This window comes from Prenolepis imparis, unplaced genomic scaffold, assembly GCF_030444845.1.
Source record: "Prenolepis imparis isolate NDT839.2.m4 unplaced genomic scaffold, iyPreImpa1.0 SCAF_6, whole genome shotgun sequence".
Lineage (NCBI taxonomy): Eukaryota > Metazoa > Arthropoda > Insecta > Hymenoptera > Formicidae > Prenolepis > Prenolepis imparis.
Genome location: NW_028141164.1, coordinates 8,491,780 through 8,512,856, shown reverse-complemented (window position 1 = coordinate 8,512,856; position 21,077 = coordinate 8,491,780). Strand labels below are relative to the sequence as shown.

The window sequence follows — 21,077 nt, the reverse complement described above, 5'->3', positions numbered from 1 at the left end:
TGGTTGTGGCATTCTATGATTATAGTTTCCAAATTTGTATCATAAACATTTATCTATATACATCTGTTTTTGGCCATGGGATAGAACGTGATAAAATGATAAAATCAATTTAAGATATTGTGAAACTGCCAATTATAGAATTGGCAAAACATTGTAAAAACATGAATAGATAAAAGATTATATTTTAATCAATTTTAGATATATGTTTAATATATATTGATATGATATAGATATTATAACACATGAACGAAAAAGCTGAGATATGTAATTTGATAATTAAATAAGTTCATAATATTATTTTTGTACTGAAGAAGTTATAATAACTTGCAGTCATGCATGGTTTAAGGTAAAGAATTTTTTTTTAAATTTTATTTGAATATATTTCTATCGATTTTTATTTTATAAAAAGAGGATAGAACAATAATATATTAAAATTTATTATTTCAAAGATTTAAATATAAAATATTAAATCTAATATAAAGTTATTTAATACTTGTGTGAAAGTTAGAAAAAATAATTATTTAAAAGAATAATAATTCTATATTATTTTTGCTTATTAAATTTTATTTTTATTTTTAATGTATATATATATTTTTAGAGCAGATCATAAATCTCTTGGAGGACTTGGTACGAGTCGCTGGTTGGAAGCACTTTGGGAACCAAGTGCAGGTTTATTTGCTTTGCCAGGTGGACTTGATATGTTGGATGTAAGTGGCGATGGAGATGCTAGACTTATTTGTGCTGATTTAGGACCAGTAGGAAATGACACGACAAAGGTATATGCACTTACATAACAAAGTTTATATATATAATTATATTATTTAAATACTGTGGAGACTGCAAATGAATGAGTGATAAAGTAGCTGTATTTTCTTGTAAATTATAGTATTTTATATTTATAATCTCAAATCTTGATAATAAAATGTAATTAAATAATGTTGAATTAATAAACATTTAAATTCTATCTCTCTTTCTCTCTCTTTTTTGAGTTTTCTTATAATTTATACTTTTTATAATTTCTAATGTATTGTTTATTTGTATCTAGATACGAGTATATAAAGGAAGTGATCAAGTAACTGAACATAACATGATAGATCCACCTTGTGGTGTGGTTGGTTTTTATACAGAAAATGGAGAACATCGTTCGTCTGTAATAGCTGTAGGAGCCGGGGCCAGTGTATATATTTTCAAAAACATGAGACCTTTTTTCAAGTATTGTCTGCCACATATTGACGCTCATCCAAAAGAACGAGAGGTATGTATACACAGTAGTTAATGATATAGAATCTTTTTTAGTTTATAAGTCAATTTTATGTATTTTTGTCGCGAATAGTATCTCAATAATTTGATGTAGATGTGGCATAAATGTGGATTGGATGAGGAATTAAATGTGCTGACGCTCGCAGATGATTTGGAGCTATTGCTAAAAGAACTCGGCGCATCATTTCTTTCACCTCGCACATTAAAATTTCTGTCTTTGGACAGTAATTTACGATTGAGCTTTGCTGAGCAGTATAGAAGGCTGCCGCTTGTCAAAGTCAATGCTCTAACAGCGATTGCAATCATCCGGAGGGATTCATGGAATGATCCTGCCAGTAGCTGTCTAATATTAGGAACTGAGACTGGCGAAATTCTCATCTTGGATCCTAGGTATTTTTCTTGTATGATTAAAAAAGAATGTGCGCGTTCGAAATAATATTTCATAAATATTGTTTATCGGTTATGGATATTATTTAATTGCCACACAGAGCTTTTTCAGTTATGGATAAATATCAGTTGGAGTGGCCACCAGTGTCATTCGCCAGTTGTGGTTTATGGACTGGCGATGGTCGCATAATGGTCATCGGAAGAGATGGAAAAATAGGAGTGATTAGGAGAGGAAGTCCTGTAAAACTTTGGGAATCATTGCCAGCGCCAGCAGTAGCTATTTCCATTCTTACTTCTGAGGGTGCGGCAGTAGCTGTTATGGATGGTACTTTAATAGGATTTTCAAAAAGAGTACGTTGATTTCCTTTTTTCAGATAGAAGTTTATGTATACATATATTCGATTGACAATGGCATATATTATTTAAAAGATATTACAATATAATGTGTATGTTAGACTTTTTCAAATATAAAAATTTCTTACAGGGGATAAAATTATGGCACATCAGCATTCCTGGCATAATATTAGATTTAGTGAGCTTACCAGTACCGCAAAGCGGACTATCTTTATTAGCTGTAAGCACAGCAGGCTATGGAATACGCATTTATGATGGAAAACATCACGTGGATACGGTGAAAATTATGGAGCCTGTATCTGCTCTTAAGGTACTTTTTACATAATAATGTATTTTATTAAAAAATATTGATGTTATTTACATATGTGTGTGTATTCTTGATATATATATAAATATAAGTAAATTTTACAAAAATAGTATGGACGAATGGGACAAGAGGAACGAACAATAGCCATGGTTACTGTTGGCGGTGGTTTATGCATGAAGATATTAAAACGCACTGCTGATTTCAATGTGAACAATTCAATGTCAAGTTCGTCATCATGCAATACATCGAAGTTCTCTATACCAAAGAAAACACGATTATTCGTCGATCAGACTATAAGAGAGAGAGCCGAAGCGAAGAAAATTCATAACACCTTTCAGCAAGGCTTTCTTCGTTTACGCTTAACAACCGCTAAACGAGCATTCGAAAATTTAAGCGAAACTCAAGTAACAGGACCAAATCCTATCACATTGGAAGCAAATGTCCTCGGTTTGGGTCCCAATTATATGATTCGAATTATAGTGACAAATATCTCTGAAGGTTTATCCTACACAGAATTGTATCTTCTCTGTAGACCCGAGGATACCGATGTGAATCCTCGTGTGATAGATTTGCCTTTGTTACCGAGTGCTATACCTATACCTGTAACTGTTAGCGCGAACTTAAAAGGCCAAATATCGGGAAAAATTAAGATATTACTATGCAAGAAATCAAATCCAAAACCTTTGGCTGTAACGACTGTAATTTTGCCAGCTGCTGAAGAAGATTTTGAAATCTAAAGAATATATAGTTATCTAAATTTTAAATAAAAATTATGTCATGTGTTTCACTTTTTAGAATATATATATATATATATATATATATATATATATATATATAGAAAATTGTCTTTAACATCTTTACACATCCATATAATTTAATTAATTAGTATTTAATAATTAGTAATTTAGAAATTTTAAAAATGTAAAAAATAAATCGTGTTTTTTTTTCTTATTTTATTTTATTCTATTTCTTCCAATACTGATGTATGGATTTCTTAATCTTATTCTATTTTTTTCTAATAAATTCTCTGATTTTATATATCTCGTTATATTTGAATTTTTATCGATGAAATTTTTCATTTAATAGTTCACATTAAAAATATATTAATAATCATTATAATTAGCATTTGATTGATTAATCAGCATATTTTTTCCCTTTTCGTTTTGAACGATAATCAATCAAACGATTCAAAACTTTCACAGTATCAAATTGAACGCATTCTATAATTTGTAATATATATATATATGTACATATCGAATGGCGCAGCGATTGATTAAAATTTTTTGTACATACGACATTTCGTATAAATGTGTGTGTGACAGTTTATAAAATATGGCGGACTCTGCAGGAAATTGGTGTCTCATTGAGAGTGATCCTGGTGTTTTTACAGAATTGATTAAAGAATTTGGTAAGTACATATTCAATTATTTCAGATTATATTCTAATAAAATTCATCTAATCTATAGTAAAATCTCTATATATTATTTTTATGATAGCATAATTACAAACTGCGCTTTTTGAGGTTATACACTCGTGAATAGAGAATAATTATGATACTTTTTTCCGATAAATCTCGGAATTTCTTTTTATTTCATAAATAAATTGTAAAATTTATTCACATTAACATAAGTGGATATATATATAAAATTATATATAAAATCTTTTTCAGGTGTCAAAGGAGCACAAGTGGAAGAATTATGGAGTTTGGATGACGATCAAATTTTTGAGGATTTGAAGTAAATTTATTTTGCATAATATAAATATTACTATGTTAAAAGATAGTCACATGCATAAAAGATTAAACATTTTTAATATAACTCTATATTAATATATACTAACTATACTTTTCTCATAACTTTTATTCTTATTTATACTTTATTTTTCTTTGTGCTAAAGTATTTATTTTAAGTGCACAAAATATAAAAAATGTTTAATAAATAAAAACAGCAACATATTAATAATTTTAAAGAAATTAACACTTGTTATCTTTGTATCTTGGATTACTTTTATATAATACCATTTCTTTTATACACACACACTTATTCCTTTATATTATTTTAATTATTTATACTATATTTTTATACTGTATTAAATGTTATAAATAATTTCTGATAGGCCCATACATGGCTTAATATTTTTATTCAAATGGGTGCAAGATGATGAATTATCAGGAAATATTGTACGTGATCATAGATTGGACAAAATATTTTTTGCAAAACAAGTATGTATGCAATCATTATTTTACAATTATTTGATTGGACCTTTATATGAGATAATTTTATTGGTTTATATGTATTTATTCTCTCACAATAGAAACTAAATTTTTATACATCTTATTTTTAAAATAATGATATTTATTTAGGTAATAAACAATGCCTGTGCAACACAAGCTATATTGAGTGTTTTATTAAATTGTAAACACCCAGACGTATCTTTAGGACCAAATTTAGAGGAATTTAAAAATTTCTGTCAAAGCTTTGATGCAAATATGCGTGGACTTGCCCTCAGTAATTCTGATGTTATAAGAGAAGTGCATAATTCCTTTTCCAGGTATGTATTCTTTTTACTAATTGTTTAACAATTATTAATATCAGGGTTCTGTATTGTAAAAAAATTTTAGACAAACCTTATTCGAATATGACTCAAAGCAAGCATCTAAAGATGACGATGTGTTTCATTTTGTGAGTTACGTTCCAATTGATGGTCATTTGTATGAATTGGATGGATTAAAAGAAGGTCCGATTGATTTATGTCCATGTCCAATGGGAGACCAATGGGTACAAGCTGCAAAGCCTATAATTCAAAAGCGGATAAACAAGTAAATCATAAAATATAGCTACCTCAATAACTTTGTATATACAAATGGACACATGTAAATTGCTTATCAACTGTATATTATAAATGTACAAATGTTTTTATGAATACAGATATAATGAGGGCGAAATTCATTTTAATCTGATGGCTATAGTAACGGATAGAAAAACTTTATACGAAAGACAAAAAGTCAATGTCTGCGATCCTGCAGAACTAGAACGTTTGCAAGCACTAATTGAGGAAGAAATAAGAAAGTCGAAAAGATACCAAATAGAGAATATTAGAAGGAAACATAATTATTTACCACTAATTATGGAACTCTTGAAGATTCTTGCTAAAGAAGGTAAGCTTGTGCCTCTGTATCAAAAGGCAAAGGACAAAGCACTCGAAAAGGAGTCAAAGAAAAATAAGGTGTGAACTTATATTTAAAGAAAAAAATTAAACTTTAAAAATTAATTTTATTATTGCAAAGGAAAATAATTCACTGTAACAATCTTTTTTTTTTTAAATAAACAGTTAATTGCATAATGATTACCTTTCTATCTTTATTTTCCATGTCCAACAATTTAAAATATTCAAAATAAGTTTTACATTTTTATCGTACAATATATTTGAGAAGTATTAAGATAATACACTGTCGGATATTAGAATTATTAGTATTAAAATCGACTTTCTAATTATTAGTATCAGTCGTAATCGTATTATTACTTTCTTCTGCATTTAATAAATAAATCTTTCTATTTTCATATACTATTCTAGGTAGAAACTTATCTGTTGAGGCCACTTTAATTTCGGGGATTTTAGTATGATATAGGTATTCCACAATATCTGCAAATGCAAAAGTTTTCATATGACTTCATATATAATTTTTAGAAATATACTTTAAATATTATTTAATTACCAGCAAAATTTTCCACATCGTTCATATTACATTCTTGAACTAGATAAAAAAAAACTTTACAAAGAAATACTGCAGTTGTTCCATCCAAATGTTTTGCGACATTGGGCCATATAATTTGACGAGTATTTGATATTCCTTTTTCATAAATACTGCAACAGCGAATTGTACACACTTATATATAGCAATCTAATAATGTTGTTATATGTTGAAATCGATTTGTATACTTCTTATAATAGATATGCAATCAATTTAATGATACTAACTATTCAATTAGCTGTATTTTAATATCATTTAAGTAGATAGGATTTGGACTGAATAATTGCAGATGCAATTGATGTTGCCAAAATAATTTCAAAATGTTTTCATGAATATTTAGTTTCTTTTCCATTTTCTGCCACACTGGCTTTGGAATTTTAGCATCTTTTAATTCTCTTATATCCTCACTTAATGTTACATTAAGTAAAGTTTTTATAAACTTTCTTATCAATGGCAATGTCCATTCAATGTTTGATAATGCTGTAATTAAATAAAATAAATTTAATAATATATAGATGCAAACATTTAGGGGAAAAAAAAGGAAATTATATAAATATAATATTCAGTGATATATTTTAAAATACATACGTCCCATATCTGAATTAGTTTCAATTTTCTTGAGATAATGATATCGTTTAATAATTGATCGTCTTGTTCGCTTTAGTAACTTTGCTAATTCAATATATTTAGCGTTACGCTTATTAAGTTGTTCATTCCGTATATACATTAAAATTTTTTTATCTTCTTTTGAAGTATACCTGAAACATAAACATTATTATAGAATGTATGTAAGAATCCAAGTTTAATTAAAAATGTTATCATTTATTTATATATTATCATATTATCATTTTTTTATACATACCTAGCATAAGTAATTTTTTTACAATATAATACTTTAAATCTAGAATAAACACTGTATAAAGTCCGCCAAGGTAATCCATTTGCTAAAAATTGTACAAATTTCTGTCTTTCTCTCACATCATCTATATAATATTTTTCATTATGTCTCCATTTAAGAAATGGTGTAACCATGTTTGTGTCCCAATCATGAAGCTAAAAATACACATATTATACAGTATAAATATAAACATTATATAATATAACATAATGTTGTAATATGTTACATGTTAATATAATGATAAAATTTATTACATGGTATATACGATACATCTAAAGTAAAGCAGATAACTATATATTGTATATACCTGGCAAAATGTTTCCCAGTTTTTTGTAATAATTTTATCTTCCACAGGTGTATATAAACCTTTTCGAAGTGGTCCATATTTCTCAAATGATTTTTTCTCTCGCCTTGTTGGTGCATGAGATCCAGTACTTTCTATTTTATGTTGCGGAGGTACTTTATGTATCAGTTTTATACATAACGAACACAATTTCTGTATGTATAAAAGAATTAAAATTTTAGTTAAAACATAATAAATAAATATATAACACTCAAAATATATCAATCACCTTTATGAGAGGTAATGGCAAATCTTCCCCTTCTTTCATATTTTTCAATTCTTTTAAAATACGTTTCTCTTCTGTACTCAACTTATGTTCTGATTTTTTAAAAGCATTATTAACATTACTAATTTCTTTGTTGTCTAGATAAATGGATTTTTCTTGTTGTACTAAAGATTGTGATTTTGAATTCACAAGTGTTGTGTCAGCGTCTCTTTCTTCACAATCGCTAATAAAAAGAGGATCTGTGGCTGGATCTTTATTTACATCTATTAGACTATCATCAGTTTCCTGTAGTACAATATTAGTATCCATTAAAGACAAAATGTCTGATACCTTAGTATCCTCAAAATGTACTACAGAATTTAAATCATGTAATAAATCAGTTACTTCAAATTCGTTAAAATTTTCCATATTGTTTAATTCTGATTTAAACGTATCGTAATCACTACTAGTGCTAATTGTCTTTTTTCTTTGTGAACTTATTTGAATTGCTTTTGCAGATTGTAAGGACTTTTCCTGTTCCTTAAACATCGGACTCTCGAATATATTTTCTAATAAAAATATATTCTTACCATTTTGAGGACTATTCATATTCTCATCTTTATAATTTGTATTGCAAGAACTTTGGTTAACTGCCTTGTTAGGACTATTATGTACATTTTTTGTTGACGTAATTTCATGTAATTTTAATTGGTTTGACACATTATTACAGTGATTTTTAATTATTTCATTTTCATAGTTATTTATGTTCATTGCTACATTCGATGTCTATTATACTTTTATCTTTAATCTTATATTCGTTTTTAGATTGACATGTGTGATTAAAAGATTATATATGATTTTATATATCTTTAAATATAGTGTTTCAATAATACATTTTTATTTAACTTCATATTAATATATGATATTATTTAACTTGTCTCAATCATATATATACTTTCCTGTAACTTCAATAAAAAGAAAGATTAAAAAACTGAAATAAGCTTTTCTTTTTTCAAAGATCTGATTTTTGAGGAAGTAAAAACAACAAAAAACAACCACGTGCGATGAAAATGCCAAGTTCCGAATTCAGAGTCACCAACGTCACAAAATAAATTCTCCATACTTATAAATACATTAATAAAATTGTGAATAAAAATATTAAATGGTGCTGATAATGATTAAAACGATAATGTTCGATATATATATTTAAAGCGATAAATTTGAAGTACGTAAAACACTAATTAAAAAAAATAAAAAAAAAAATTCCAATAAATAATTTTTCTATATTTTAAATAATATTCTTTCATTTCCTTTTTATTAGGAAATACTCTCGTTTCAAATAAAATATCCCAATTAATTATTAACAGTACAAATATCCTACATAAATGCAACGCCAATTCGATAAATAAAGTAATTTATTCACGGATGGATAAATTAAGCGATTCATAAATGACGTCATATTACGTCACAGAAATTTTAGAGTTGCGTTCGAAAATATATTCACCAAAGTGCAGAATATGATCCACCAATCGGAGATCGAGAATCTCTTTGTTCTGATTGGTCAATAGAGCGCTTCACCTTAGGTGATATATTTTCGAACACACCATCTGCACTTCTTCGCACTTCTTCGCACTTGTTCATGATCAACGTTCACGCGCTCGTCGCAGTACCGTGAGGGTGAGAGTAAGTATTAATTAGTATCTTTACGTAATTATATATCATTAACAATGTAACATGTCTATACGTCTATACATTGTTCATTATTTTAATCGATATGATCATTTGTAGTTTCAGATGCAGATATGGTATTGGGTTTTGGTCATCTCTCGAATTTGGCGTTGAAGCACCGCAGGATTCGGTTCGAGCCAAGCAGGATCGGCTCGAAGGTAAAGAGATTTTATGCTTATTTCAATAATATTTCATGGTTGAAGTATAATAATTTCAAAGAATCTCCTCGGAGTAAATCCGATTGCCCCGCGTGTAGTACGCACGCGCGAGATTGATCTCGTCGGCCATGAATCTCGTTCAAACGTTCGTTCTTCCTTCGAAAAATCGCGTGATTTGTGTGACGTCACAGCTCCGACTCGATTTTGTGTTCACTTCAATTTTTTACGGTTGAAATTTAATAATTTTAATGAATCTCCTCAGAATAATTAAATAATTATTATAAATTTGATTTAATTTATTATAATGAATATACTATCGTTTTAATCGATATGATTATTTTGTTGTTTCAGATGCAGATGTGATTATATTTCTCACGAATTTGGTGTTGCAGCACCGAAGGATTCAAAATTCAGTTCGGCCCAAGCAGGATCGCCTCGACAGTAAGATATTTTGTTTATATTAATATTTCATGATTGAAATATAATAATTTTAAAAAATCTCCTCAGAGAGAGAGAGAACAATTATTATAATATTATAATGTTATAAATTTATATTATAATTATTATAATATAAATTTAATTTAATTTATTATAATGAATGTATCATAATTTTAATATAAATGATTATTTGTTGTTTCAGATGCAGATCTGGTTATATATTTCTTACGAATTTGACGTTCAACATCGATTTATTCAGTTTGGCCCAAGCAAGATTGCTTCGAAGGTAAAGAGATTTTATTTTTATTTTTAATATTTCAATGTTAAAATTTAATAGTTTTATAGAATTTCTTTAGAATAATTAAATCATTATAATATATATTTAATTTAAGTTATTACAATGAACCTGCTATAATTTTAATCGATATGTTTATTTTTTGTTACAGATGCGGATGTGGTATGTGGATGCGGATGCGTATACATATATATTTCTGAGGAATTTGACGTTCAACACCGAAGGTTTCGGTTTGGGCCAAGCAAGATCTTTTCGAAGGTAAAGATATCTTACGTGTTAAGTAATATTTTAATATTAAAATTTAATAGTTTTATAGAATCTCTTTAGAATAATTAAATCATTATAATATGTATTTAATTTACTTTATTATAATGAACATGCTATAATTTCAATCAATATGTTTATTTGTTGTTTCAGATGCAGATGTGATTATGTTCCTGATGAATATGGCATTGCAACACTGAAGGATTCGGTTTGGGCCAAGCATTATCGTTTCGAAGGTAAAGATATCTTATGTTTTAAGTAATATTTCAATGTTAAAATTTAATAGTTTTATAGAATCTCTTTAGAATAATTAAATCATTATAATATATATTTAATTTAATTTATTACAATGAACCTGCTATAATTTTAATCGATATGTTTATTTTTTGTTACAGATGCGGATGTGGTTATACATATATTTCTGAGGAATTTGACGTTCAACACCGAAGGATTCGGTTTGGGCCAAGCAAGATCTTTTCGAAGGTAAAGATATCTTACGTGTTAAGTAATATTTTAATATTAAAATTTAATAGTTTTATAGAATCTCTTTAGAATAATTAAATCATTATAATATGTATTTAATTTACTTTATTATAATGAACATGCTATAATTTCAATCAATATGTTTATTTGTTGTTTCAGATGCAGATGTGATTATGTTCCTGACGAATATGGCATTGCAACACTGAAGGATTCGGTTTGGGCCAAGCATTATCGTTTCGAAGGTAAAGATATCTTGTTTTAAGTAATATTTCAATGTTAAAATTTAATAGTTTTATAGAATCTCTTTAGAATAATTAAATCATTATAATATATATTTAATTTAATTTATTACAATAAACATGCTATAATTTTAATCAATATGTTTATTTGTTGTTTCAGATACAGATGTGGTTATATCTATATTTCTTACGAATTTGACGTTGCAACACCGAAGGATTCACTTTGGGCCAAGCAGGATTGCCTCGAAGGTAAAGAGATTGTATATTTGTAATATTTCAATCCTTCGGTGTTGCAATGCCACATTCAGGAACATAATCACATCTGCACCTGAAACAACAAATAATCATATCGATTACAATTATGGCATGTTCATTATAATAAATCAAATTTTAATTATTCTACGAAATTCTTTAAAATTATTTAATTTTAAAATTGAAATATTACAATATTGTATATTGTATATCGCCATAATTTTAATCGATATGTTTATTTGTTGTTTCAGATGCAGATGTAATTGTGTTTCTGATGAGTTTGGCATTGCAATACCGAAGGATTCGGTTTGGGCCAAGCAGGATCGGCTCAAAGGTAAGGAGATTTTATCTTTTAATATTTTATGGTTAAAATTTTATAATTTTAAAGAATCTGTTCAAAATAATTAAATAATTATTATAATTTTGGTTATCTGTCTTATTAGGACTATTATGTACATTTTTTGTTGGCTTGATATCATGTAATTTTAATTGGTTTGACATATTATGACAGGGATATTTCATTATTTCATGTCCACATTTATTTACGTTCATTGCTATATTCGATGTCTATTATACTTTTATCTTTAATCTTATATTCGTTTTTACATTGATATGTGTGATTACAAGATTATATATTATTTTATATATCTTTAAATATAGGGTTTGGATAATTCATTTTTATTTAACTTCATATTAATAAATAATATTCAACTTGTCTCAATCATATATATATACTTTTCTGTAACTTTAATAAGAAGAAAGATTAAAAAACTGAAATGAGTTTTTTTTTTCAAACATCTGATTTTTGAGGAAGTATAGAAACAACGACGTGCGAAAATGCCAAGTTTCGAATTCAGAGTCACCAATGTCCCAAAATAAATTTTCCATACTTATAAACAATTCATTTTGCGATGTTGGTAAATTTGAATTCGAAACTTGTTGCACATAGCCGTTCCTGCCTCCTCGAAAATCAGACGTCTGAAAAAGATCATTTCAGTTTTCTAACATTTCTTCAAGAATTATTCAAGCTACAGGCAAGTATATATACATATATATATATATATATATATATATATATATATATATATATGAGACAAGTTAAATACATTAATAAAATTGAATAATAATATTAACTGGTGCTGATAATGATTAAAACGATATTGTTCGATATATATATTTAAAGCGATAAATTTAAAGTACGGGAAACGCTAATACGAAAAAAAATATATTCCATTAAATAATTTTACTATAATTTAAATAATATTCTTTTATTTCCTTTTTATTAGAAAATACTCTCGTTTGAAATAAAATATTTCAATTAATTTAAATACAGTACAAATATCCGACATACACACAACGCAAATTCGATAAAGTAATTTATTTACAAATGGATAAATTAAGCGATTCATAATTGGTGTCATATTAGGTCGAAAAAAATTTTAGGGTTGTGTTCGAAAATATATTCACCAAAGTGCTGAATATGATCGACCAATTGGAGACCGAAAATCTCTTTGTTCTGATTGGTCAATCGAACTCTTCAGCCTAGGTGATATATTTTCGAACACATCATCTGCACTTCTTCGCACTTCTTCGCACTTGTTCATGAACAACGTTCACGCGCTCGTCGCAGTACCGTGAAGGTGAGAGTAAGTATTAATTAGTATCTTTACGTAATTATATATCATTAACAACGTAACATGTCTATACGTCTATACATTGTTCATTATTTTAATAGATATGATCATTTGTAGTTTCAGATGCAGATATGGTATTGGGTTTTGGTCATCTCTCGAATTTGGCGTTGAAGCACCGCAGGATTCGGTTCGAGCCAAGCAGGATCGGCTCGAAGGTAAAGAGATTTTATGCTTATTTCAATAATATTTCATGGTTGAAGTATAATAATTTCAAAGAATCTCCTCGGAGTAAATCCGATTGCCCCGCGTGTAGTACGCACGCGCGAGATTGATCTTGTCGGCCATGAATCTCGTTCAAACGTTCGTTATTCCTTCGAAAAATCGCGTGATTTGTGTGACGTCACAGCTCCGACTCGATTTTGTGTTCACTTCAATTTTTTACGGTTGAAATTTAACACATACTGCGCAACCTCTTTCACCTCGAGATTTTGTTCATATTAATATTTCATGGTTGAAATATAATAATTTTAAAAAATCTCGGAGAGAGAGAGAAAAATTATTATAATATTATAATATAAATTTATATTATAATTATAATATAAATTTAATTTAATTTATTATAATGAATATACCATAATTTTATGTATATTTTAATCTTTCACGGCTGAAATTTAATAATTTTAAAAAATCTCCACAGAATAAAATAATTATAATATAAATTTAATTAAATTTATTATAATGAATATATCATAATTTTAATCTGCATGATTATTTGCTGTTTTAGATGCGGATGTGGTTATACATATATTTCTGAAGAATTTGACGTTGCAACATTGAAGGGTTCGGTTTGGGCTAAGCAGGATTGCCTCGAAGGTAAAGAGATTGTATATTTATTGTAATATTTCAATTTTAAAATTGAATAATTTTAAAGAATCTTTTTAGAATAATTATAATTTAATTTATTATAATTAACATGCTATAATTTTAATCGATATGTTTATTTGTTGTTTCAGATGCAGATCTGGTTATATATTTCTTACGAATTTGACGTTCAACATCGATGGATTCGGTTTGGCCCAAGCAAGATTGGTTCGAAGGTAAAGAGATTTTATTTTTATTGTAATATTTTAATGTTAAAATTTAATAGTGTTTTAGAATTTCTTTAGAATAATTAAATCATTATTTTAATATAAATTTAATTTAATTTATTACAATGAACCTGCTATAATTTTAATCGATATGTTTATTTTTTGTTACAGATGCGGATGTGGTTATACATATATTTCTGAGGAATTTGACGTTCAACACCGAAGGATTCGGTTTGGGTCAAGCAAGATCTTTTCGAAGGTAAAGATATCTTACGTTTTAAGTAATATTTCAATGTTAAAATTTAATAGTTTTATAGAATCTCTTTAGAATAATTAAATCATTATAATATATATTAAATTTAATTTATTATAATGAAGATGCTATAATTGTAATCGATATGATTATTTGTTTCAGATGCGGATGTGATTATGTTTCTGACGAATTTGGCATTGCAACACCGAAGGATTCGGTTTGGTCCAAGCAAGATCGTTTTGAAGGTAAAGATATCTTAGGTTTTAAGTAATATTTCAATGTTAAAATTTAATAGTTTTCTACAATTTCTTTAGAATAATTAAATCATTATTTTAATATAAATTAAATTAAATTTATTACAATGAACATGCTATAATTTTAATCGATATGTTTATTTTTTGTTACAGATGCGGATGTGGTTATACATATATTTCTGAGGAATTTGATGTTCAACACCGAAGGATTCGGTTTGGGCCAAGCAAGATCTTTTCGAAGGTAAAGATATCTTACGTTTTAAGTAATATTTCAATGTTAAAATTTAATAGTTTTATAGAATCTCTTTAGAATAATTAAATCATTATAATATATATTAAATTTAATTTATTATAATGAAGATGCTATAATTGTAATCGATATGATTATTTGTTTCAGATGCGGATGTGATTATGTTTCTGACGAATTTGGCATTGCAACACCGAAGGATTCGGTTTGGTCCAAGCAAGATCGTTTTGAAGGTAAAGATATCTTAGGTTTTAAGTAATATTTCAATGTTAAAATTTAATAGTTTTCTAGAATTTCTTTAGAATAATTAAATCATTATTTTAATATAAATTAAATTAAATTTATTACAATGAACATGCTATAATTTTAATCGATATGTTTATTTTTTGTTACAGATGCGGATGTGGTTATACATATATTTCTGAGGAATTTGACGTTCAACACCGAAGGATTCGGTTTGGGCCAAGCAAGATCTTTTCGAAGGTAAAGATATCTTACGTTTTAAGTAATATTTCAATGTTAAAATTTAATAGTTTTATAGAATCTCTTTAGAATAATTAAATCATTATAATATATATTAAATTTAATTTATTATAATGAAGATGCTATAATTGTAATCGATATGATTATTTGTTGTTTCAGATGCGGATGTGATTATGTTTCTGACGAATTTGGCATTGCAACACCGAAGGATTCGGTTTGGTCCAAGCAAGATCGTTTTGAAGGTAAAGATATCTTAGGTTTTAAGTAATATTTCAATGTTAAAATTTAATAGTTTTCTACAATTTCTTTAGAATAATTAAATCATTATTTTAATATAAATTAAATTAAATTTATTACAATGAACATGCTATAATTTTAATCGATATGTTTATTTTTTGTTACAGATGCGGATGTGGTTATACATATATTTCTGAGGAATTTGATGTTCAACACCGAAGGATTCGGTTTGGGCCAAGCAAGATCTTTTCGAAGGTAAAGATATCTTACGTTTTAAGTAATATTTCAATGTTAAAATTTAATAGTTTTATAGAATCTCTTTAGAATAATTAAATCATTATAATATATATTAAATTTAATTTATTATAATGAAGATGCTATAATTGTAATCGATATGATTATTTGTTTCAGATGCGGATGTGATTATGTTTCTGACGAATTTGGCATTGCAACACCGAAGGATTCGGTTTGGTCCAAGCAAGATCGTTTTGAAGGTAAAGATATCTTAGGTTTTAAGTAATATTTCAATGTTAAAATTTAATAGTTTTCTAGAATTTCTTTAGAATAATTAAATCATTATTTTAATATAAATTAAATTAAATTTATTACAATGAACATGCTATAATTTTAATCGATATGTTTATTTTTTGTTACAGATGCGGATGTGGTTATACATATATTTCTGAGGAATTTGACGTTCAACACCGAAGGATTCGGTTTGGGCCAAGCAAGATCTTTTCGAAGGTAAAGATATCTTACGTTTTAAGTAATATTTCAATGTTAAAATTTAATAGTTTTATAGAATCTCTTTAGAATAATTAAATCATTATAATATATATTAAATTTAATTTATTATAATGAAGATGCTATAATTGTAATCGATATGATTATTTGTTGTTTCAGATGCGGATGTGATTATGTTTCTGACGAATTTGGCATTGCAACACCGAAGGATTCGGTTTGGTCCAAGCAAGATCGTTTTGAAGGTAAAGATATCTTAGGTTTTAAGTAATATTTCAATGTTAAAATTTAATAGTTTTCTAGAATTTCTTTAGAATAATTAAATCATTATTTTAATATAAATTAAATTAAATTTATTACAATGAACATGCTATAATTTTAATCGATATGTTTATTTTTTGTTACAGATGCGGATGTGGTTATACATATATTTCTGAGGAATTTGACGTTCAACACCGAAGGATTCGGTTTGGGCCAAGCAAGATCTTTTCGAAGGTAAAGATATCTTACATTTTAAGTAATATTTCAATGTTAAAATTTAATAGTTTTATAGAATCTCTTTAGAATAATTAAATCATTATAATATATATTTAATTTAATTTATTATAATGAAGATGCTATAATTGTAATCGATATGATTATTTGTTGTTTCAGATGCGGATGTGATTATGTTTCTGACGAATTTGGCATTGCAACACCGAAGGATTCGGTTTGGTCCAAGCAAGATCGTTTTGAAGGTAAAGATATCTTAGGTTTTAAGTAATATTTCAATGTTAAAATTTAATAGTTTTCTAGAATTTCTTTAGAATAATTAAATCATTATTTTAATATAAATTAAATTAAATTTATTACAATGAACATGCTATAATTTTAATCGATATGTTTATTTTTTGTTACAGATGCGGATGTGGTTATACATATATATTTCTGAGGAATTTGACGTTCAACACCGAAGGTTTCGGTTTGGGCCAAGCAAGATCTTTTCGAAGGTAAAGATATCTTACGATTTAAGTAATATTTTGTTAAAATTTAATAGTTTTATAGAATCTATTTAGAATAATTAAATCGTTATAATATGTATTTAATTTCAAAGAATCTTCTCAGAATAATTAAATAATTATTTTTAATTTAACTTATAATGAACATGCCATAATTGTAATCGATATGATTATTTGTTGTTTTAGATGCGGATGTGGTTATACATATATTTCTGAAGAATTTGACGCTGCAACACTGAAGGATTCGGTTGGGGCCAGCAGGAACTCCTCGAAGGTAAAGAGATTTTATGTTTATTGTAATATTTCATTGTTAAAATATAATAATTTTAAAGAATCTCTCATAATAATTAAATAATTATAATATAAATTTGATTTACTTTATTGTAATGAATATAAGTTTATATATATTACATTTTTTTTATTTTAATAAATAAAATTACATCACAAGAGAATAAACTTATAGAGATTATTTTAATTCAAAATCTTATTATATGTATTTAATTATAATTAACTTTTTGTAATATTACATACATTAATTTCTAAACTATTTATGTAAATTTAAAAAATAATGTTTTATTGCTAAAGAAAATATATATATATAATTGTTAAACATATTTGTTTAACTTATTAAATCTAATCGACGATATTATTTCTTTTGCAGTTTCAAATGCTAGATGTGGCCGATCCTAAATCAGCTATATCAGTGAGTAAAATATTAAGGTACTAAATTGGTATCTTTGAAATCATTGCTATCTATTTTGAATGTAGATTTTTGTGTGGCACTCATCGCGATAACATAAATTAAAATTAAGAGAATATCTCTATAGAAATTTATATAATATATTAAAATAATTTCATAATAGATATTATAATAATTTTAATTTCAATAATTTCATAATACAAAAAATATATGAAAATAATTTCATTAAAACTTAGATCGAAAGTAAGCTTTGAAATCGAGTCTTAATCTCTTAATGTGCTAGAGTCTAGAATTTTTTAAAGAGATGGGCTGAAGTTCGCAGAGGAAGTCGCCATCGTCGTTCGATAAGGCCCTCCGATAAGTGGGTCTTGAAAAAAGCGGCGACGCGAAAATAGAGCATCGGTCGCGCGCGAATAAGCTCTCGCGTTTCTCGCGTTTTACCGAAACGCGTCGAAAATTGTAATAGTTAAAATCCGGGCGTCGCCGCACGTCGCGAATGAAAAAAGGTAACGCGAGTGCAAAGTGTTTAAAGTTTCTACGAGGAGGTTCTTCCTCGACGCAGAGGTTGGTTTTCTGCAGAAAGAATGATGCCGGCGAGGAATTCGGAGAAGAAGAATAGTCGAAATGTGAGTCGAATTATTAATTTTATTATGTAATATATACCATAATTTTAATCACGGTCGTTATATTCCATGATAAACATGGGGAATAAAGAACGATCAATCTTCATACGCGAAATTGCGAATATCGTTCGAAATATATTCCGAAATGACTATTATGATTATTGCAAAGACGACAAGATTGTTAATACATATACGCTATTAGGTTAGATTAGACAATAAAAAGTGAGGCGAAATCGATGAGACCGAGGAAAAAGAGATCGACGAAACGCGAGAAAGAGATTAGTTATTGTTACGTTTAGTGTAAAATGAAAATTCGTGAAAAGTGTATATAGTATCTCTATTGGAATATAGCAGTATATATTGAATTTACGGATATCAATCGACGAAGCCAGACATTACAGTTTTCCGGTCACGATCTTGGAAAACGGTGAGTCGTTATATAAAAAAAGTCTACATTTCTATAAAAGAGTTGACGCAAAGAGTTGAACGTAAAATAATTTATAATAAGAAATGAATAAAGTTAGACTAAGTGAGATTCACTACTTGCGCGACATTGTTTTAATGGAGAAGTAAATCAAAAAGTTTATACATTACTTATACGTATAATACTTGGATGTTTCATTAATGATGCGTAATAATATCTTGCTTCAAATCAAATTAATATATAAATTTTAAACGATTTTCATGATATATTCAGAAATATATTTCAAATTATATTTTCTTAAAATTAAAGATTATACAAAATTTATTGAACAAACTACTGATAAAAAATCACAACAGAGATATTACTTGAATAATAATATACTTTATGAATGAGAATATTAATATATTATAAATATTAAATAATACTGTATATATATAATTCTTATAAATAGCATTCAAGATTTTGATATTACTTTTCGATTTCATTCGTCATGCATTATCTGCGCTTTCAATCGTATAAATATGTAGATTAAATTGCAGTTTCGTTAGTCTATCCGTTTTTAATTTATTATAATGTGTAATATTCAAATGCGGTTTTCTTTCTTTTCGCCTTTTATATTCCTACTATTGTGAGTCTCCATCGTTACTCGCATAGGATACAAATACGTCTCAGACATAGCGCAAACAAAACTTGAATAAATAACGATCGAAACGGGCAACGAACTTTCATGGAAGTTGCCGAAAGTAGAATGGGGGGCTATCAGGCAATCCTGCAAGCAACGAAGAAATGCAGCAAACGTACTATAAGTTGGAGTAATCTCGCCGGTTCGAACAGAAAATAAATTTATGTGAGAAAATAAAAAAGAGACAACATTATATAAGCTCTGCAGATCTGTAGGAAAAGCACTAATGCTTTAGAATCAATAATATTTTTAAATTTATATATAAAAAGTATCAAATCAATATTAGATTAGAATAAAAGTATATAGTATAAAAATATATTTTTAATTAAATATACATATATAAAAAATTATTTGTTTGTCTTTAAGTCTATAATTTATATATAAAAGGTATCAAATTGATATTAGATTAGAATGAAAGTAATATTTTTTAAAAATTTTATTAAATGTATTAAAAATAGATCTTTTCTCTTTAAATTTAATTAAAAATAAATCTTCTACAGAAATGGCCTTTTTAATCTAATTGGTTAAATCTATCTAAAATAGAATTTTCTAATTTTAATTCGTAAAAGAAATAATCATAGATTCAGTAGAAAATCTGCTATTTCAAAAAAGCAATGAACTCAAAGGGACTTTTCGGTATTAAGTATCGTATACACTTTATCAAATATAATGTGTTGCACATCGCCTCGCTGTATGAAATCACAAAGCCACCTCCGGCAATTTCAAGAATACATACGTGCAGAAAGGATCATTTTTAGCATCGGCAATTAAAGAGCGCGAGTTACAAAAGAAATCATCGTACTCTGTAATTCTTTATACAAACATCCAGCACTCTGGCGGCGCCTAGTATTTACGCGTCCCTTTCTACGCACGCGATATGCAAATCCGCAGATAATGCACATCGGATCTGATCGCAGTCGCTCGTAATTTGCGCAACCCGCGCATTTTTCTAATGAGATTTTTTTTTATAATTAAAGGATAAGGTCGCGAGTGAGCGCGCGCACGCGTGTGCGTATCTTAACGCGCTCCTTTATCAGGGCAATTGTTATCAACGTAATTCAATGAAGCCTACGCGCGCGCGTTACGAGAGCCTCTCTAAATGAGCTTATTCCCTGTCATTATTTCATTATTGAAGATGATAGTATCACGATATCTATTACTAATTCTTGAGCCAGGATATTATTGTAAATTGTTTTCATTCGCAAACTTTCCCTAATTCCTTTTTCAATGTTTCGATCCCTTTCAAAGATAAATCAAATGGTTTTTTACAGAGCGAGCATAATGAAAGGATTTATTAATATTCGAATTTATCTATCTAGATATTATTTTACGAGTTTCTTTCGAATTATTA

At 27.4% G+C, this 21,077-nt stretch overlaps 5 protein-coding genes and 1 long non-coding RNA gene across 7 annotated transcripts in view; 5 read left to right on the top strand and 1 right to left on the bottom strand.

Annotated features, from left to right (window-relative positions):
- The first annotated feature begins 182 nt into the window (after positions 1–182).
- Positions 183–3,092, top strand: LOC145936988 (BBSome complex member BBS1-like). The gene is made up of 7 exons (XM_083039713.1): positions 183–346; positions 599–776; positions 1,046–1,255; positions 1,355–1,650; positions 1,749–1,998; positions 2,132–2,311; positions 2,419–3,092. The coding sequence occupies exons 1-7, from the start codon at positions 333–335 to the stop codon at positions 3,043–3,045; spliced, it is 1,755 nt and encodes a 584-aa protein (XP_082895839.1). The 5' UTR covers positions 183–332; the 3' UTR covers positions 3,046–3,092.
- A 484-nt stretch (positions 3,093–3,576) lies between these two features.
- On the top strand, positions 3,577–5,656 carry Uch-l5 (ubiquitin carboxy-terminal hydrolase L5). Its single transcript, XM_083040171.1, has 6 exons — positions 3,577–3,716; positions 3,978–4,044; positions 4,424–4,529; positions 4,671–4,858; positions 4,929–5,126; positions 5,236–5,656. The coding sequence occupies exons 1-6, from the start codon at positions 3,641–3,643 to the stop codon at positions 5,537–5,539; spliced, it is 939 nt and encodes a 312-aa protein (XP_082896297.1). The 5' UTR covers positions 3,577–3,640; the 3' UTR covers positions 5,540–5,656.
- Positions 5,657–5,664: 8 nt separating this feature from the next.
- On the bottom strand, positions 5,665–8,580 carry LOC145937234 (transcription termination factor 1). Of its 2 annotated transcripts, XM_083040170.1 has the most exons (8): positions 8,096–8,577; positions 7,530–7,811; positions 7,265–7,453; positions 6,922–7,112; positions 6,648–6,817; positions 6,287–6,539; positions 6,024–6,172; positions 5,665–5,950 (listed from the first exon to the last, which is right to left on the bottom strand). In XM_083040170.1, exons 1-8 carry the CDS (start codon positions 8,096–8,098, stop codon positions 5,796–5,798), a joined length of 1,392 nt encoding a protein of 463 aa, XP_082896296.1. In that variant the 5' UTR covers positions 8,099–8,577; the 3' UTR covers positions 5,665–5,795. The 2 variants fall into 2 exon arrangements, with proteins under 2 accessions (XP_082896296.1, XP_082896295.1); XM_083040169.1 differs by having other exon boundaries at positions 7,530–8,580.
- Positions 8,581–9,299: 719 nt separating this feature from the next.
- LOC145937005 (uncharacterized) lies at positions 9,300–10,807 on the top strand. Its single transcript, XR_014425465.1, has 4 exons — positions 9,300–9,391; positions 9,743–9,832; positions 10,032–10,115; positions 10,784–10,807. It is a non-coding gene; the product is annotated as an uncharacterized LOC145937005 (long non-coding RNA).
- Positions 10,808–10,813: 6 nt separating this feature from the next.
- On the top strand, positions 10,814–17,536 carry LOC145937410 (uncharacterized). Its single transcript, XM_083040428.1, has 16 exons — positions 10,814–10,871; positions 13,781–13,869; positions 14,010–14,093; positions 14,256–14,343; positions 14,500–14,582; positions 14,745–14,832; positions 14,989–15,071; positions 15,234–15,321; positions 15,481–15,563; positions 15,726–15,813; positions 15,970–16,052; positions 16,215–16,302; positions 16,462–16,544; positions 16,707–16,794; positions 16,954–17,036; positions 17,484–17,536. The coding sequence occupies exons 3-16, from the start codon at positions 14,057–14,059 to the stop codon at positions 17,534–17,536; spliced, it is 1,116 nt and encodes a 371-aa protein (XP_082896554.1). The 5' UTR covers positions 10,814–10,871; positions 13,781–13,869; positions 14,010–14,056.
- A 21-nt stretch (positions 17,537–17,557) lies between these two features.
- Positions 17,558–21,077, top strand: part of LOC145937004 (uncharacterized) — a 338,257-nt gene continuing 334,737 nt past the window's right edge. Inside the window, exons 1-3 of the mRNA XM_083039730.1 lie at positions 17,558–17,571; positions 17,959–18,000; positions 18,300–18,623. The gene's annotated coding sequence lies outside the window, so the exon portion shown is untranslated. The remainder of the gene's footprint in view (positions 17,572–17,958; positions 18,001–18,299; positions 18,624–21,077) is intronic.